At 38.1% G+C, this 19426-nt stretch overlaps 3 protein-coding genes across 10 annotated transcripts; 1 reads left to right on the plus strand and 2 right to left on the minus strand.

Annotated features, from left to right (window-relative positions):
* Window positions 1–126: 126 nt before the first annotated feature.
* On the minus strand, window positions 127–5064 carry LOC135624192 (uncharacterized). Of its 2 annotated transcripts, XM_065127597.1 has the most exons (6): window positions 4704–5064; window positions 4332–4610; window positions 2682–4225; window positions 2111–2521; window positions 1600–1829; window positions 127–522 (listed from the first exon to the last, which is right to left on the minus strand). In XM_065127597.1, the coding sequence occupies exons 2-6, from the start codon at window positions 4499–4501 to the stop codon at window positions 268–270; spliced, it is 2610 nt and encodes an 869-aa protein (XP_064983669.1). In that variant the 5' UTR covers window positions 4502–4610; window positions 4704–5064; the 3' UTR covers window positions 127–267. The 2 variants fall into 2 exon arrangements, with proteins under 2 accessions (XP_064983669.1, XP_064983667.1); XM_065127595.1 differs by having other exon boundaries at window positions 4332–5064.
* A 475-nt stretch (window positions 5065–5539) lies between these two features.
* On the minus strand, window positions 5540–6730 carry LOC103969577 (zinc-finger homeodomain protein 9-like). The gene has a single exon (XM_009383151.3). The coding sequence runs from the start codon at window positions 6571–6573 to the stop codon at window positions 5662–5664; it is 912 nt and encodes a 303-aa protein (XP_009381426.2). The 5' UTR covers window positions 6574–6730; the 3' UTR covers window positions 5540–5661.
* Window positions 6731–7968: 1238 nt separating this feature from the next.
* LOC103969578 (protease Do-like 8, chloroplastic) lies at window positions 7969–19002 on the plus strand. 7 transcript variants are annotated; one of them, XR_010492083.1, is made up of 14 exons: window positions 7969–8211; window positions 11941–12068; window positions 12850–12935; window positions 13041–13139; window positions 13438–13504; window positions 13729–13804; window positions 13922–13988; window positions 14755–14972; window positions 15975–16042; window positions 16952–17031; window positions 17649–17735; window positions 17877–17984; window positions 18123–18314; window positions 18539–19002. XR_010492083.1 is itself a non-coding variant. In XM_018818720.2 (13 exons), the coding sequence occupies exons 1-13, from the start codon at window positions 8057–8059 to the stop codon at window positions 18249–18251; spliced, it is 1368 nt and encodes a 455-aa protein (XP_018674265.1). In that variant the 5' UTR covers window positions 7969–8056; the 3' UTR covers window positions 18252–18452. The 7 variants fall into 7 exon arrangements, 2 of the variants coding, with proteins under 2 accessions (XP_018674265.1, XP_009381428.1); XR_010492081.1 differs by lacking the exon at window positions 18539–19002 and adding an exon at window positions 18386–18452; XR_010492082.1 differs by lacking the exon at window positions 18539–19002 and adding an exon at window positions 18416–18452.
* Window positions 19003–19426: the final 424 nt, after the last annotated feature.

Consider the following 19426-nt stretch of genomic DNA (forward strand, 5'->3'; position numbering starts at 1 on the left):
TTTATGATAAATTATATGAATCTTTTTTGTCATAATTTGACATCTCACATTACCTCTATCTGCAGTTCTCCCTTCCCTCCCCCTTAAAATTGACCTCGTTTACATGCTGCTCACAAACTGAACATAGACAGAGCAATCATTCATCTCTATATTATGATGACAAAACTTACATCAACTTCTTCTTCTTTGACACAGGTATCTGAGACTGTTCGAGACTCTGCTGAGGAAAGACAATTATACATGCACTGATTGTAGGAAAAATGTCTACTACCAGCATGGGAAGAGCAAAAAAGAAGACTCTCTCTGAACTTTTCTCTCTGTGAATGTTATACTGCTCAATTTTGCATGACACCACACGAGCTGATCAGTTGAAATTGTTGACATTCTGAGTACTCTTGCTACCAGCTTGAGGTCTACTTGAGAGAAGAAGATATCCTGATTAGATCTGTCTTCTTTAGGCTTTTTGAACTTCTTGACAAGGCAATTACCGGTTCGTAAAATGTCTTTTAGTTTCTTTTCTTTCTGCAAAACAAGAAAATACAACAATGTCGATGATTAGATTAGATGAAAATTCATCTGAATATTTAGTATCTGTCTCCTGATTCCTCTTCCTGTCACTGAAACAGAAAACCCAAGTGTGTCACACACAGTTCAGAGAAATAGAGCATCAACATGGATGTCTCACTTTAGCAAGAAAAAATAGACGAACTCTTCGAGAAGGTTAATCGCCTTTTCTTGCCCTTTTTGGATAAGTATAAAGAGTTTTCAAACATGATCACTCCTATTAGAAAAGAATGAGAGTTTCATTACACCTTCATCACAAACCAATAGTTCATGTCATATTAGCTAATTACAAGTTTAGCAGAATTCTATTGGAATCTTATGTCACAATTACAAAAGCCATCAATTAGTTGACGAAATAGTTTTCTGCATTTAACGTTCTTTTCTTTTGCATTTACCCATTCAAATTTAAATTTAGCATATGTGCATATATAAATAAGTCATTGTAGTTAATATTCATTCTTTGATTGTTAGCATAATGATGTTGAGACTCTAATTGACAGGATTGAATCCTTTCTGGGCTTCAAGCCTGTTTAATAACTTATTTCAATTTTAAATCTCCAATTCTTTTACAGCATCTGATGTGATTCTTAAAATATATTTCTCTTAAAGGGATGAAGGATGTGATGAAAGGGAAGGAGAAGAGGAAAGAAGAAGCCTAAGTTTGCTGAAGGTGAAGTGAACAAACAAAGGGTATGGTAATCAGTTCGAACAATAAAAGGTATTTTCGGTATCCGATGTTTTTAAATATTTTTCTGACTCAAATTAGCTATTGGTGACCAGGAATTATAATGGTTGGCCAGATTCTATGATATGGATGCTAACAAGGGTAAAATAAATGATCTAAAAATTTGGAGGGAAGTATATGCTATATTAAATTGATAACGACGATTTCCAAACTTTGATATGATATATATGTAAAGCCCCTTTTTTAATTTATCTTCTCCTTCTTAAAGTAATAAAGGCTAGTTTATATATATATATATATATACTAAAGTTTAATCAAAATCTCCAAATTAAATGAAGATCACAATCTACCTTGTGCAAATTGGAGTGGATGTCTGTCATGAGCTCAGAATCTGCTGCATCCTGCAGTTCAACATGAGTTCCCATCAAACCCTTCAGAATCCCTGGAGTTTCATCCTTGTCTGCCTTGACGAATTCCCAAAAGATCCTAATGGACTCCTCCATGATGTCTTCTAGTATTTCACTAGTAACAATATAATTACCATTGCCTTGATCCTCCATCTTCTCCTTGGAGCTATCCTCTGAAACACATTAAACAAACAGTCCTATGTTACAGAACCAGCAGATTTCATTCTTAAACAAGTCACTCCAAGGTTTTAACTTAATCATGAGCCATTTCACTTTGATGAAGATGATTTGCTTCAACTTTTTAAAGAAAAGGGGAAGAGCTTCAATTCAATATGCATGCTTTTTCTCTGCCTTCATCAGTGATTCAACATCTATGCAATGGAAAATTTTTGCTGAAATAATAACCAGGGGACTTCTTTTAGGGTGCCAAACCAATGTCTACATCTTGTCTTACCTCTTATGACTGGCACTAGGAGAAGATTCTCAACAGCACATCTATGTTTAACATAATTGGGTAATCTCAGCCCTTGAAAAGCCTCATCCTCTATAAACCTTTGCATCATCACCTGAAACTGTTGGAATTCTACAGCCACTCGGTTGTACTGATGGCTCCGATACGGATCACATTCTGGTAGCTGCCGCGCTTTCTCGTATTGCCAACGCAAAAACTCCCATGAAAGGCATGTTTGCCCAACATAAACCACTTCCAAGTCATGTTGTAGCTCCTTGATGAACTTCTCCGATGGACTGATACCAGATTGACGACTACAGGCCCAGAAACTTTGAGAAAGAATGGATGTGATCTTGGGAAGTAGGGACTTTTGTGATCCCATTGACAGAAGGGGGTCCTTCAGCTGGAGTAAACCTGGAATTCAGACACTGCACTCAGTCCCTTAATATAAATTGACTTATAATTAGGATAATAACTACTATCAGATGCCAAACAGTAGCAATTTTGGTGGTATAGTAGCCATCCATGAACTGCAACAGCAGTAAAAGATACAAGTTTGAGACATTGGACTTACCTATGGCATACATTTTTTGATAGTTTAAGATGTCAAACTTCCTCATCCTCTCTCTATAACACTTGTAGAACTTGTGTAGCTCATCCATGGGGTCCTCATGCAGAAACTTCTCATCCATCTTCCGTAGTTTCAGATCATTGATCGCTCTGGGCGTTTCTGATGCCTCTGGGATGGTCGGCAGACCGATGGCCCTCACTCTTCTCAGTTCCATTTTGAGCTGTTCTATTAGATCTTGATGTTCCCAGAGGGACTCCAACTCATCGCAATCCTCATCGTCCAAATCTTTCATCTCTGTCTTTTTGTCCTCCTTGCTTTTCTTTCGTACATTATCTTTCCTTTCAAACTCTTCTTCCTGTGTCAGTTCATCCAATTCTGCTATGAGCTTACCATCATCCTCTTGTCCGAGAAACCCGTCAAGGGAAACATCGTATCCTTTTGAAAGCTCCAACTTTTCGTTTGTGATAGCTTCAACGCCATCTTTGCTATCTGCATTATTTTCACCCTCATTCTCATGTCTGCTGATGTCGTCAGAACCTTTTATGAGATTTCTCTGCTTTTTAGTTCCGCGAAGCTCATCCTCGTTATATTCCATAAGTTCCATTTGCAAGGCATTTGAAGTCGGCAGTTTTGATTCGTCAAGCCTCCGAACTTGATTTGATCCAGCTTCCCCACGATTCGTCAACCCATTTTGCTCAGGTTGGGGGCTGCCTGATTCATTTTCTAGAGAATTTTCATCTAGGCTGATGTTTGCATGTCTTCTCTGATTACCAGTGAAAGAATATTTACCGATTACAGAAACAGATTCTGAATCATAATCACGAGTGAGTTGTGGTTGTGCTTCTTCCAGTCTTCTGATACCTTCCGAGTGCTTTATTTTGTATACAGCGCCATCAATGGAAGCTCGTGTGGTTTCTGCTCCATGATCATACTCGGACAACAAGTCATCACTATCTGAATCAACGATGAGGTCCTTCACGGAATAACCATCACTTGCACTTAGGGATTCGGTGTCGGAATCAAAGCCAGAAAACTCCTCCGACACAAACTTTGCTTGATCGGTTCTTTCAAATTCACTTGGTAAATTAGTTTCAGAACTACTTTTGGTGTTCTCCTCCTCCAACTGCGCAACATTAGAAAATTTCTCTTCTCTGATCCCATCCAGCTTATCAATAGTGTGCTCGCCACTAATATTCTCGTCATCATACAAAGAGAAAAGGCCGAGTTGAACATAAGACGCTCGGACACAGCAAGTTTTGGCTTCTGGTTCTTCCATGAGACCGGCATAATCTTTCTCAGACAAGAAGTGATATTTGCGAATGCTAGTCTTCAGAGATGCCTCATTCGCAACCGGTCGCAGCAGTTGTTCCTCACCGAGTTTATGATGATCGGAGAACTGATACTGGAACTTAAAACTCAAACTTGGAGATTCTTTCTCCTCTCTAATATATGAGTCACCGACTTGGGGAAATGGCTCCACTCTCGTCGAATCATGCATCGAGGAAACTTTGAGGTCAACTCCCTGAGCGTTATTGTCTTTCCTAATTCTACAATTAGGAACAGAAAGAAATGATGGTACCACTCGAAAAGTAAATACAAACCGAAGCTTTCGAATCATGTAAGTTGAAACACCAATTATCAAACCTCGGTTACCTGAAGAGATGCATGGCAACGAAACTGAACAACCAAATCAAAGAATCGGTGACGAAGAACCAGCAGGAGCCAAAAAAGAGAGCCATCCTTGTGTAAAAACCATGACTCGATGGCTTGTTAAGAACAGAACCGAGATGGTTACCGGTAGAAGCAACTCCTCGGACTTCCATGGCTTCACTTCACCAGCACTTCATCTCGATTTGAAGCAATCCATAAAGGCGATTCAAGAAATTCCTAGTCCTTCCCCAGTGAATTAAACAGAAGAAATGAACTCTTCAACTGTGAAATGTGAAGGACAAGCAAAACGTTACACCAGAAGGAGTGAAAGCTGGGATTTGGAAGACATGGTGGCGGAATGGTGTGCAGTTCTACCTGATGTGAGGCGGGAAGGCATCAGGTGCCGTTTAAGGGAGGAGGAGGAGGGTGGAAAAGAACCGGAGAACAACTGGCTTCAGGCCCTGGAAAAACAATGCCTTGGTTGCAGCAAAAATCTCATGGCTGCTACTGTCCTTTTTCTCGCAACAAAATGGGCACAATTCGTCAAGTCGGATGGTGCGTTGTTTTCCTGCCAAGTGGTTCGAGAAGGGATGAGCTGATTCTTATGGAAAGCTGACTAAGCCAATAGCAGCATCTTACGAGGTGGGAGTCGATAGATGCCACCTCCATCTTCTCTCTACATTCTCTGCACCATCAATCATTTTCCAAACATGATTTTTCTTTTTTCCATCAATAGTTCTGAATTCCACAGAACATTCAATCAGAAATATATCAGCTTTTTTGTTTTTTTTTTTGTTTTTTGAAACATGAGAAACAAGCACATAACTGAAAATACTTTTGCATTCTTTCCCATCATCTCAAGCACAAAAGACTTTCACCCATAAAATATAACATCAAGGAAGCTTAACACCACCACCAAGCAAGCCCCATGCGACCAATAGCAATCGGAAGTAGTAGTGCTACACAAGTATATAATACTTGCTCTAACAAAGTCAAGCAGCCAACTACCTCTTTAATGAAGTATAATTCCCAATATGCCAACTTTGGAAAGTTTGATTAGAAAAGAGAACTGGCGTTTGTCATGTAAATGCTGGATTGTGATCGTTAAAAGACTAGTAAATAATTTATCCTTTTTTCCGTCTTTGATTCACAAAGTAGCACTCTCTCTCTCTCTCTCTCTCTCTCTCTCTCTCTCTCTAGCTGACTGAAGGTTGTAAGGAATCCAAGGGATGCATTCTTAGAAGTGCAACACAGTATCCGTGAGTACACTTTAGTACTGTAATAACAGCATCATCGGCATTAGCAGAGAGGGAGACGACACTGCTCAGCCCACTCAAGACGAGGAGGAAGAACCATTCATCGCATGGCCATTGCCACCGCCGCTGTCGTCGACGCCGTTCGCGCTGTGACTGGTCTCCTCGACTCGACCGACGACGTCTCCGCCATCGACGCCGTTACCAGTCCCGCTGCCTCCGCAGCCGCCACCGGCCCCGCCTTTCCTTGCTTGGCCGAAGAAGGCGTGCTTGTTGTTGTGCATCCAGACCTTGAACACGCCCTTGTCCACGCCTATCTGCCGACAGCATTCCTCCACCTGCCCCTCGTCCCTCTTCTGCATCCGCCACCCCAGCCGTTCCGACAGCTCCTGCATCCGCTCCTTCTGACCCGGGGTGAACCTAGTCCGGAACCTTTTTCTCGGCTGCGCTATATCCGCCGCCATCGGCGTCGCCGCGGCCACGGCCGCGATGGGGGTGACGATAGGCCTAACCGGGATCGGGCCCGGGCCGCCGTTGAGAGCGAGGAGCATGCGGGGAGCAGAGTAGAAGGGCGGAGGTGAGTTCGAGCTCCGGTGGGTCCGAGTGGGTTCCCGCCTGCCATCCATCTCCGACTCCTCCTCGTCTCCCCCCTCTCTGTTCCTCTCATCCTCCCCTTCCCGGTCATGGAGCCGGTGGCGGTGGTGGAGGGGATCCGGGAGCCGGCGGTGGAAGTTGCGGTGGCAGCCGCAGGCGACGCAGCGGAGGGAGGAGGGGTCAGCAGGGTCAGCTGCGGGCGAGTGCATGAACTCGCCGCAGCCGTCGAGAGCGTGACCGCCGAGGCTGGCCGCGTGGTTTTTAAGGCACTCCCGGTACAGGAACTCCTCGACCGCCGTTGCTGGCTGCCGCTGGTGGTGCTTCCGCAGCGTGCCGTTGGGGAAGGAGAGGGTTTTGCCTTCAGTCTCCGGCTCCGCGACCTTTGTGGTGTGGTCCATGGCAGAGAAGGGAGAAGAGGACTAAGATATTTAGCTTCTTTTTTTATTACGGTTAATATAAAAGAATTAGCTTCCGGAAGGGGCCATGGAGACAATTAACGCAAGAGAGAGAAGAGGCTGAGAGAAACTGAGAGAGAATCATGGTGGTGATGATGGTGATAAGACAGGGCGACTTAGAGAGAAGAGAATAAAAAGACACAATTAGAGAGAGAAGGAGGATGAGGAAGAAGATTACAAGTGGCATGCGATGTACGCCCCCCACGTTTTCAATTAGGTAGGCGGTGGTGAGTTAATAATACGTCATGGTTAGGTTGGGTGCAGTGATGGGGAACAACGTGAAAGGGAACTTGTGATACACACCGGCATATGCCTCGTCATCGAGCCTTGTTGGCCGCTCTGCTCTGCTCCAACTGCAGGAAAATTCATATTACTTTTACTGCTTCCACAGGATGTCATAACTCATAACATGAATGTCGATAAACTCTTAATCACTTGATAATTCACCATATGTTAATCATCAACATCACTTGATCCCAAAAATGTTATTATGTATATAAGACAGTTAGTTACACATATAAGCTTTTCCACATCCACTGCTGTTATCATAGTGGCTTCAATGGTGGATCAAACTCGATGCCAATCTGAATAATAATAACGATTACGAGGATTATTACACGCAACCATGACATTGCGTACGTGCCTTTGGGAAGTCGCTTTGGTAAGTGGATGTAATTATTGAAGGTTCCTCTCTATCCACGCCACTCACATTTAGTGCAATTGTATCTTTGAAGTTAAACCACACAACAAAACGGGATCTGAAGACTTCCAAAAACCCCCAAATGTCGCATCGAGTCAATGTACTTAGTCTATTATTCTCAAATCGGCATCAATTGGCAGCGACAAGTGGAATTAATTGGTTTGACAGGTCGATTTTAGCCTTCAGGAAATCATGTAAATGACATTAAATCACAACGTGGAAGAATCCTCCTTTCTCTCTCTCTCTCTCTCTCTCTCTCTCTCTCTCTCTCTCTCTCTCTCTCTCTCTTCTTGTCATCAGTAATGATGCAACATCTCAATCCACTTAAGAGATGAATCTGAAAAGGCTACACATCATTAACAAAAGTGTAAAAACAAAGAAACAAAAAAGCCAATATTTCGTGTATGATATCATTAAAATTAATAGAGTATGATACGTTTGTTTTCAGCAAAGAATGAGTATAAATATTTCGTGTAGTATTTAAAAAAATAAAAAAAACTAAGAAATTGGTCCAATCTGATTTTAATAAAAAAGATATATTATAAATGATTAAAAATAAATAAGTTTTTCTAAAAAATCCGCCATTATTTTTTATGTTAATTTAAAGGCAAAAAGCATTTTCTACGATCAGTTAAAACCCTAACCTTATCAGATCTTTCTATCTCGCGTTCTCGCCCGCTCTCACTCTCTCTTTCGAAGAGAACTCCGCGAACGTTTCTCCCACAAATGCTCGTCTTGGCTTGCAGCCGACCACTCCATAGTTTTCGACCTCCGAGATGCTTCGGCCGGCGAGAGCTCTTCATCGATGGTGTCTCCTCTATCTCCTCCCAAAGACCCACCGCGCCTGCTCCTCATCTCGACCTCGCCGCCTCTTCTCGCTCGTAAACCCCGCTCCTTATCTCTTGATGTTAATCATGTCTTTACCGTATTTGGGTTCAAGATCCGCTTCGAACAATCTGGTCTGCCCCCATCTGAATGCTGATTTCTTAGTGCAAACTTTCACCGTTGTTTTCTTTAAAGGACTTAAGGTGTTATTTTCTGATAAATTGTGGCGGCCAATTCTAGCTTTTCTGTGTTTGCTACTCACGGCCTTTTGTTGCTCTCAGTTTGTAAGAGGTGTATCGGAAGAGTAATCCATGGACTCCCATAGAAGAAGAAACCCAAAGATAGACCTCTATCAGCCATTCGAATCTGATCCCATTGACTCTTTCTGGCTGATCTTTGGGATCCTAAAGCATTGCTATTTTCATAATCAAGGACTTACAGTGTTGTTTATCTCCATTATTTGAAATCTGATTTGCCAATTTATAATCACGTGTTTAACATTATATTGATGTGGTCAGAAATCTATACCGGTTGGATTGGTATATTCTGATCGACATCTATTGGTCTGACCAAGGACCGGTACAGGATAATATAGGTTGGTTCCACTTGATATTTACTTTTTTATTAATTTTTGGTGTTAACTAGTGGTACATGATGGTGCTTGGTATGCCGATACCGTATGTGAACGATCCAAATCTTTATTGTCGACAACTTAAGGTTATGACTGGTTGTCGACCACATCAATCCACATCTTGCAATAAAATCCTGTCCGTTGCAGACTCAGGAAGATGGATTTGCTTTCTTTCTTGAATTTGGTGGGTAGGGATATCTACCTTATTGGTCATGGTAATAAAGTTATGAGAGAGCAATCCTCCTATTTCAAAATGCATAAATGAAGGTTGAAGTTGAGGTTTGATTTGGACTTTGATATTAGAAAATCAAAGTAGAGAGATGAGCAAGCTACGCATCTTCTTTGTCATGATAGATTGAGATTATTTTTGTTGCTTAAAAGTATCTTGTTATCAAGCGGTCAGATCCTAGATCATGTACCTTGTGAGGACTCAAATCTTCGTTGACGCTAGATACGGCCTTGTTGGTTATTTTGTGATTCTAGATTTATTGTAGTTTAGTTATTTTGTGATTCTAGATTTATTGTAGTTTAGTTATTTTGTGATTCTAGATTTATTGTAGTTTAGTAGTAAACTATTATTTCTCTTTCTTTCATCCTCAAGGCCAATTCTCAACCTCTAATCAGAGAATGCCCTGATAAATGGGTTGTATTTTATCATTTGATATTAGAGTGAGGTGATCATTCACGACAAACATTTGTGGTGCTTTACAACAACATTTATGATGTCCATGGAGATCTTTATGACCACCTATATGACAACCCCAACAATCGCTTACCTGTTTATGTATATTAATTTGTCATACCTGTATTACAGTTATTCCCAAAATTTGTATGAGATATTAATCATTCCAGAGGATGCCAGTAATTCATAAAATATTTAAGGGTACCCCTTTTGGTGATAGTATCATCAGAGTAATTTTATTATATATCTTTCTTTATTGATAGTAATCTCTATGGGGTTCTGTAACTCTAATTATTTAGAACAGTGCTTCTTTGCCTCATCTGGCATCAAATTTGTTACAGTCACGTCATTAGTACCTTGCATTTCATAGCTAGGTGACTTCAATAACCATTAACAACAATCCTCTAACACTAGTACAATTAAGAAGGCATATCGCGGAGGGCATAGTCAACATGATAAAGGATGTAAATCCACTTGATTCTTCAGGCTCAAGAAACATTGACATATGAGCGCTACTACCCCAAAATCCTCAACAAATTAGGCTGATGAAAAGATAACCTCTTCTACATCATCAGAATAAATTAAGTCTACTACTCTGTCTCCTCATCCCTATTGCGAGTATAATTCTGAAGGACCTGATGATCCCCCAGATCATCCTGGAGAAGCCTTAGCATGTCAAAGATTTCAGAATGCTGAAAAGTGACATTGAAGATCCTAACCAGCAGCTTGCCAGCTCTATGCAGACCTAGACAAGGGCTGTTCAGCTATTGAGAAGCACTATAATGGAACAAAGATTTTAACATCTAGCATCTCCTTAAAACTTTGGTTGGATCGAAGCTCAATGTACTAAAGAAATCAATACTTTTGATGGATCCCAAGAGCAGCATCATATAAGGGTACAACACATTCTAGTTCTTATAGAAGTTCAGAAGATAGATTGTTGTAGAAATTGATTGATTTTGGTGATGTATCAGAATAACCATCATATATTGAGATCATCAACCTTCTTTGACATGCCAAGAAGAGAAGAAGGATGATGAAGATCAAGGATTTGATCTGATAAGATGTTCATGGACTGCCATCTTAGGACAATGTGGATTAGAAGGATAGGGAGTTGGTACAAAGTGGTTTGACCCAGGACCACCTCTTGAAATTCTCACCTTGGCCAACCATATAAAGGGCATTTCAGTTGGAATTTTCTTTTTTATTGCTGTTCTTCTGTTATTTTAATGTCTTCGGTCCATATTTTAAGTTGCTATTTTTGTGTTGCTTACAGAGTAACATTTTGATTTATTATAGATAGAATTAGGAGAGTCCTTAAGGTTTTATGGGTCATATTTAGAGCTAGATATGTCTTTAGATAGAATTTATGGAGATTTGTTAAAGAGGAAATTCTACTTTCATAAGTTTTTTTTTAGTTTACAGCAAGAATTGAAATATCGTACCATACCGGAGTTTTGAGAGTCGCTCGGTATGGTAAGGTATTGTATACCGAGCGGTATATTTCGGTATATCGCTTGGTGTGTGTGTGTGTGTATATATATATATATATATATATATAGGTAAAAAAAAAAAATTGTGACGTCGTCTCTCTTCTCCCCCCACTGGGCGACGTCACCTTTATATATATATACATATATATATATACATATATATACATATATACATATATATATATACATATATATACATATATACATATATATATATACATATATATACATATACATATATACATATATATATATACATATATACATATATACATATATACATATATATATATATATATATATATATATATATATACCGTACGGTAGCGACCGGTCCGTGTACTGGTCTGTTGGTAGACCGGTACATACTGTCCGGTTCGGGACAGTATTATTCGAAATTAAAGACCTTGGTTTACAGTATATATGGCGTATGTAGGCCGTAGATCTGTATAAGTTTGTTGATTTTGTTATCGTTAAGGTATCAAACTACCTGTTGAACCAACATGTAGCAGCTGGTACTTTTCAGTCTGACCAAGGACCAATTATCTACCATATAGCTTGGTACTAATAGAAATTCTCCTTTTTATGTTATTTTTTCAATGATTTCAAGTGGTTTAGGTCGTGTACTGCCAAATATTACTACCACAGCAATCAACAAGGAAGTGATACTGATATCGGGTTAAGATATTGAAACTTGGTTATTATAGTAGATTTATCAAAGATTGTAATCAAACTCTTTCCTTTTTTTTCCTTTATTTCCATCTTTGGGAGGTCAACTCTCCTTGAATTGGAGGACACCCTGACAGAATATTCATTTACAATTATGTTCAATTTCGTAATAAATGAGTTTCGTTATGATTTTTGATACATTCTTGTGTCCAAATTACCTTATCTGTTTCTTTGTTATTTTATAGTATTTTTGATGCAATATCTCTTTTTTGCTGATATGAATGCCGTGTTTTCAACTTTCATATTCTAGGTCATCTGATGAACAGACTTTTAACCTGGATGACACTATGAAAACTGTTTTCCCATTTACTTCTCGGCGAATGCTGTTTGCTGGTTCAACAGTATGGTTTTGCTTGCACACTTCAAAGTACTTTCCAGGTAACTGACCAACAATAGGGAACCATTCTCATAGTGTCACATAAGTGTTGTCTTTCAGCATACCTATATTTAGTGACTCTATAAACCGTATTGATTCATAGATGAATTTCTGTACATATCCACAATATGCTAACATAAATAAGTGTAAATGATATAACAATCCTATTATGTTCTGGAACATTTAACACATCTTAAGAATTGTCCAGTAAGTCTCAGTGTTCGATGTAAATATGGCAAGCATTTTGAAGTATCCACATTTACCATACACTAGTATAGTTATTGGGAATAATTCTTACAAAATGCTAGTTTGTTGTCTCATTATTTTCTTGTTCTACTTGTCAATGTGGAACATATGTTACACTTTTGAAGATCTTGTTGCAATTTAGTTATGATCTTTTTATTCTTTTGTTTCATCATACCTAAAATAGGATTATGCCAGTTGCAAAGATCAACACATTGTAGTGTGCATCTCTTTAATTTACTATTCTTGACTTGTGGATTGGACTACTTATGATTTATTTTTTGCTGTTTGTAATCATATTTTATTTGCCAGCCATAGATGAGGGTGGTTACAGTTAAATTATTCTCTGGACTTCTGTTTCCATTTGAAAATTCTTCTTCATGTGATGCTGATTCTCAGCTCTTTATGCAGTAATATGTATGTTTCCCTTCAGTGTTAGTGTATTGTGCATCACTTATGGTGTTAACATATCCAAAATAGAACTTATCATGTTCCTTATGTTACAATATTAGTCCTAATGTCCTCAATGTTTTTTTATAGCAGCTCTTGCATTGGAAGAACCATCTATCACAACTGAAGATGTCACACCTCGTGTTTTCTTATCTGGGCCGCTCTTTCCTTCAGAAGTATATATTCTTTTTTTTTTCGGTTCTGCTTTTACAAATAATTGATTTAAGTTTTTTTATCAGGATATCTAATATAAATCCACACACCTTGCTTTTGCTTGACAGGAAAGAACTGTGGAAATTTTTGAGAAGAACACTTACTCTGTCGTCAACATCTTTGATGTAACATTACGCCCTCGGCTTAATGCAACCGGTGTTGTTGAGGTATAAAATGTGGCATCTGATATATATACTCTTTTTTGGGATTCTACTACTACCAAGCCTGTCCAACAAATTTTATGGTGTGTTTTTGAGGAATAAATTGTGGCATCCGGTATATACTCTTTCTTGGGATACTACTATTACCAAGCCTGTCTAAAAAATTTTATGTGTTAGAAGCGTTAATAAACTATATGCATTGTTTTGGATATGACAGTATTTGCCGAGGGTATGACTTGTTATAGAAATTCCATTATCTATTGGTCTTTTATCTATTTTTTTCCTTTGAATTTACAAAGTCCAGGTGCCTGAAGGAAATGGTTCTGGAGTTGTTTGGGATAAATTTGGACACATTGTGACAAATTATCACGGTAAGAGCCACTAATTTTATTAGTCAATGTAATAGATATTTGACTTGTAGGGAAATCTTTTGTGCATAATTACTAGTTTTGCCTTTTTCTGCTGTTATTTTTGGTAGTAACCATGTCTGCTGTTTTGCATGTTTTGATGGATGGGACAGTTATGATGGAGCTAATATTTTCTGTTTTCTTGTTGTGAGTTTTGATATTTATTTCTTTATCTTCTTCTTTTCTAGTTGTTGGCAATGCTCTTTCAAAGAATCCAAACCCTGATCAAGTTGTTGCACGTGTGAACATCCTTGTTGCTGAAGGGTAAGATTTTCTACTAATCCCCAGGAATGAATGTACTGCTTATTTTTGTAGCTAATGTTTATTTCCTTATTTACTATAATGCATTTATTTCTTATAAGCATTTTCATTTCTTGAAAGGGTACAAAAGACCTTTGAGGGTAGGCTGATTGGTGCAAATCGTGCTAAAGATCTTGCTGTCTTAAAGGTAGATCTTTTACTTCAATTCGATGGTTTTGCTAAAAAGATTATTGATGTTAATTGTTGTGATCCAAGCTAACTTTTGACAACCCAAATTATCTTGCTTGCAAGGTTGTTAACCAACTTTTGCATTTGATACTGTTGTCATTTAGAGTATCACCTTAAAGGGTAAATGAACTAGATTATGAGTAATATGATAACTTGCAGAGATTCTAAAATGAGGATTCGTAAAAAAATAACTATTAACTATGTCTGACACTTCGTACAATAGAACACTGGCAGACAAATTGATGATGGACAAGCACAAATTAACAGGTTAGAGTCTATGATGAAGCACAAATCGTGACATCACAATGGTTTCTAATTAAGATGAAAAGTTATCATATAATTTAAACTTCTTGGTTGTGCTTGCGAAAGGGCAATAATTGCCTTAAAAAAGGCATAAAAAGATCAAATAATAGAAAAGTCTGCCATCATGCGATACATGCAAAAAAAGTAATGAAAAACAAGATCTTTTATGGCTTAGTGTAGTATTTCTCTTCAGGTGTTCACACACTTTGGCAGTATTCCTCAAAGATCTGAAAGGTTCCAATATTTCTGAAGCTAACAGATTGCAATATAGAACATGTATGGTGAGCAAATTCAGAGAACATGAAGTTCTCTGAACTCTGAAACCACAAACTCAAGTTCCATGCAGTGTCAATAAAGTAAATCCTTTTATTTCTGTAGGAATATCCTTGTGAAAATTTTCTTGTTGTACTACTTTACTACAGGTGGATGCCTCTGCGGATCTTTTGAAGCCAATTAATGTCGGTCAGTCTTCAGTCCTAAGAGTTGGCCAGCAGTGTTTAGCAATTGGAAATCCTTTTGGTTTTGATCATACTCTTACTGTTGGAGTTATTAGTGGACTGAATCGCGATATTGTTAGCAAAACTGGAGTGACAATTGGAGGTGGCATTCAGACAGATGCAGCCATCAATCCTGGAAATAGGTGAGTTCTGGATCTCCTGGGCCCAAATGTTGTTTTGCTTATAAGTTTATTTGAAAATGTTTGAGGTACATTCGAATATTCAATACTAAATCAGTCTAGCTTCTCTGTCCAAGCAAATATTATTGCAAATTTCATATTCTTGTAGTGTGTTCCATATAAATAGCCAAAAACTGAGTTCACCAGATTATCTTCTGCTTCTCTTATCTATTTGGTAAACCATTCAGAGTAAAAGAAAAAGTTTCTGTGTGAAATTTGGATATCTATGAACTGATAAGATGATTATAGAATATGCAAAGTTGAAGGATGTTCTTGTCCTTGAGAACCTTCTTGCGTCTTGGACTCCTGTTGGAGTTTTTTTTTCCTTATTACTTTAACATTTAAAATTCCAATTTTGGAATATACTTCATATTGACATTAAATGAACTATGATGATTTTGACTATGTTTTCTGTAGCATAATGACCTACAAGTCCACCGGTTAGGTTCACTGAGAAGAAACACAATAAGTTGATTAACCAAAAGAATGACATCGTTTGGGAGCTTATGGTCTCGCGCATAACTTGTTTTACTTACATGCATAAATTTCTCTCCAACTTATCCCTTTCTTTTGCCTTTTTTTTCGTTTGAAATAATCTTCTTCTTTTGCTTAAAGCAGGGTGGAGGTCCATCTACTCTAACTGCTAATAATTTTTTAATTGTGTTCACCCGCACATTCTCTCCTGTGATGCTTATCTAAGCTCTTCCGTGGCTACCAAAGTATCCGGGGAAGATAACAGTTTCATCTTTTTATCTAGCAGGGATTTTAACTTGAAGCAAACCAAAGTCGACCAATTATTTTTTAAATTAAATATTAACGGAATGCCAACTGTGATAGAAATCGTGTTGTGCTACCTAGTTGAAGTTTCTTTTACTAGAGAGAACTTTTTAGTTGAATCAGTTGTAAGTTTCTTTTCCGCCATGTAACTAGATAGGAAGTTGATACTTTGAATGGATATTTTGGCAGTGGTGGTCCTTTGCTGGACTCGAAAGGAAACATGATTGGAATTAACACAGCAATATTCACAAATACAGGTAAAGGTTTGAGTTCATTTATTCAGTGGTATGATGTTATGAGAAAACTTTGCAGTCGAGCAATGTATTTTGCATGGAGGACTCAATTTTCCTTTGTCATGTTTCTTTTCCATAAGATGTAAATCAAACTATATTGACTTCACTGGTCACAACTGTATGTGGTCACAGTATTAACAGGTAACAGTTGTACCTGAATTCAAAGTCAAACTTGGTTTTGATTTTTTTTCCACAATGTAAATCTTTTACCAAGACGACGATATTTAGAGTAAGCATGCACTAATTGTAACTATTGATTTGAGCAAGGATTAAAATCTTGATTCTAGTATCAATATTAGATGGCGGATACAGTACCCATACCAATCTATCAAGGAATAGAGCAGTAGTCCTGCATCAACAACTTCGTTGGCATAAGTGGTTAAAATCGAATCACTTTATGATTCACTTTATAAGGTGTGCGAGGAGAGGTGGAAGGATATCTATAAGACCTTATTAGAAACTATAAATAAAGATTTAATTATTCTTAAGTTAAACCAAGGATATGACTTCTTATAGAGCTCAGTTGTGGCAAGATATCCCAACCCCAAATACTAGTGATTATATGGCTTTATTGTTGTTGTTGTTGAAGTGATCCATGTGGTGGAGATAAGAAGATGATGTTGATGATGATGTGGTGAACCTTTATGATCATTAAATCTCCTTTATGATTGTACCTTTATGATCATTAGTAGGCTTTGAATTTTGAAGTATTTAAATTGAACAAATAAACTGTCAGATATTATTTTTTGTTGTAAAACTGCATGTTTTCTGTCTATTGAAGAGTATGAAGCAAAATATTCTAATTAACAAGTAGCTTGCTTTTGTGTATTTTGTGCCTGATACTAAGATTATTAAAATATCTACATATTGCAGGGGCCTCAGCAGGTGTAGGATTCGCCATCCCGTCTTCAACTGTACTTAGGATTGTCCCTCAGCTAATCCAATTTGGAAAAGTAGGTTCACCTTACATATGAATTATTAATTTGGTATATGCTTCCTTTGCAGAAGCTAGGCTTCTTTGGTTTCTTTATTGGTACTTAGACATTCATATGGCATCTTTATTTTACAGTTGTCTTCAACTATTTAATTTAAATCAATAAGTAGGAACACATTTTTTCTCGTGCAACACATGCAGCTACAAGAAATCTTTGGGAGGATGATGTAAACCTGGAAAAGCTTTACCTAGCACTTCTCTCTGTTTTGACCAATTTTAGCTGAAATTGTAGACTCCTCAATACAAAATAGTTAGCAATGAGAAGACTGTAAAGAAGGGAGGACACTGAGGATACCTAGAAAGTGAAGGATTTACCGACTTGGATGAAACTGTAAAGAAGGGAGGACACTGAGGATACCTAGAAAGTGAAGGATTTACCGACTCATTCCTGTCTAGAATTTATATTGAAGTAAGATAGGTACATGATTAGACATGCTGGTAAGCTGGGTATTCAAGTTACTACTTTTGAATCTGAGATATTCACTTAGCTTTTTTGCTTTCTTTTTTTCATTCAAGGGATTATATTGTTGCAATTACATTCTTTTATCTGCTTCTTAAATAGCCTGATCTTGTAAGGTTGTGCGTGCTGGTTTAAATATGGAGATAGCGCCAGATCTAGTTGCTAATCAACTTAATGTTCGGAATGGAGCTCTTGTGCTGCAGGTACATCTTGATGTGGGGTTAGATTGTTCTGTAGACACAGATTGCGAGAGCTTGTAGATTTTGTGAAGAATTTTTTGATAATTTTTCATGTTGCAAGGGTTATGTCTTTTTACTAAAAAGAATCTTAAATTTGCATTGTAGATTCCTGAGAATAGTGTTGCAGCCAAAGCAGGTTTGCTACCTACCACAAGAGGTTTAGCTGGTAATATTGTTCTTGGGGATGTTATCGTTGCGGTAGATAATAAACCTGTGAGTGTGTATAGACTATAGAGCTTCCACAATTTTCCCCTTTCAATCTTTTACTTTGCCAATCAAGATTGTAGTGTCAGTACTGGCATTTCTGTTACAAGTACATTATCTGATTAAAATCTTACATTTACCTATCAGGTTCGCAGCAAAGCTGATCTATTGAAGATTTTGGATGAGTATAATGTTGGAAACACTGTTCTGCTTAAGATTCAGAGGGGAAGTGAGAATTTAGACCTACCTGTAGTTTTAGAGGAGACGAGCATCTGACTGGTCCAGAATCACCCCCCATTTGATAAGTTCTTATTCCATTCTGAGCTTGCAAAATAATAGGTAAATTTTATTCTCTTAAATTGTTACAAGTTTAAGAAATTAAATAAATGGCATCACTTTGAATGTTGAAGTTCCATATCAATAATTGTGGTACCAATCAGGCAGCTTATTACTTCTGCTTTTGGGAATTTGATAAAGGTACTTTTCCAACAGTTTATGTATAAAAAATTCTTGTGGACTGCTATCACTGTGGGAATAAAGCAGGCATAACTTTTGTATTGCAGAAAAACTGCAGAACATGTATATCACGTCAAGAAATTTGCAACCGAGATCTGCAGATCCAGACTTCTTGAAACCGTATGTGTGGTTTTGTCCATTACTTCAAGGGTTTGAAAGTAGCTCCAAGGCTCTTTATTGTCATGGCTATGGAGGACAATGCTTCATTAATTATGAAGGCAATTGTCCTCGAGGCACAAAAGACATGATTCTCTGCAACTAAGAAGGATATGTAGTTTATGCAAAATATGGATGTGTTGAACAAAAAGATACTATCATGGTGAAATGGTGGCAGTATGCTTTATGAACTCCATGAGCTTCCATCTAGATTTGAAGTATAAATTACTTGTAAGTCATTCGATATGTCTTGGTCTCTACTACAAGTACTTATAAGATAGGTGCTTAGTACTCGATACATGATCGATGTAAACCTATGCTCTTCTTGTAAGAGATGGATTCTTATGTTTCTCCAGCAGGTTTTGATCATTAACTATGTTGAGCTCAGGTCCCCAGTCCTTTCTCCCGCCTGCTCCTGCGATCGGGCCCTGAGATCGTCTTGGTGGCTTTTTTTTTTTGCAAAAAAAAAATCAAAGAAAGTGTTGTATTGTACAGAAGAGTGTTCGACAAAATTTTGAGATCGTCTTGGTAGCTGGTTGTGTTAGAACAGAGAATTTGTCTGATTGGTAAATGAAGGATTGAAGATAGAATCGATATGCAGGACGTGTTTATAGATGTATCTATCTAGCTGACGTCAGTTGTCACGTGGGGACGACGTTGGTCGGCCGAGAGGAGCCCATTGTCACACCCGCAGACAAGCATCATTCAAAATATCTTACATGCATACGACGGATTAGGTATTTGTATGTAAGTTCCCTAGAGCACAACTTGCCAACCAA

The sequence above is a fragment of the Musa acuminata genome, chromosome BXJ2-10, assembly GCF_036884655.1.
Source record: "Musa acuminata AAA Group cultivar baxijiao chromosome BXJ2-10, Cavendish_Baxijiao_AAA, whole genome shotgun sequence".
Taxonomy (NCBI): Eukaryota; Viridiplantae; Streptophyta; class Magnoliopsida; order Zingiberales; family Musaceae; genus Musa; species Musa acuminata.

Coding starts and splice junctions, on each gene's coding strand:
- LOC103969577 (XM_009383151.3), bottom strand. CDS start 6,573: ATGGACCACACCACAAAGGTCGCGGAGCCGGAGACTGAAGGCAAAACC.
- LOC103969578 (XM_018818720.2), top strand. CDS start 8,057: ATGCTCGTCTTGGCTTGCAGCCGACCACTCCATAGTTTTCGACCTCCG. Junction 12,069..12,849: donor CACTTCAAAGTACTTTCCAG/GTAACTGACCAA, acceptor GTTTTTTTATAG/CAGCTCTTGCATTGGAAGAA. Junction 13,989..14,754: donor AAGATCTTGCTGTCTTAAAG/GTAGATCTTTTA, acceptor ACTTTACTACAG/GTGGATGCCTCTGCGGATCT.
- LOC135624192 (XM_065127597.1), bottom strand. CDS start 4,501: ATGGAAGTCCGAGGAGTTGCTTCTACCGGTAACCATCTCGGTTCTGTT. Junction 2,522..2,681: donor TCAAAAAATGTATGCCATAG/GTAAGTCCAATG, acceptor TCTGAATTCCAG/GTTTACTCCAGCTGAAGGAC. Junction 523..1,599: donor TCCACTCCAATTTGCACAAG/GTAGATTGTGAT, acceptor CTTGTTTTGCAG/AAAGAAAAGAAACTAAAAGA.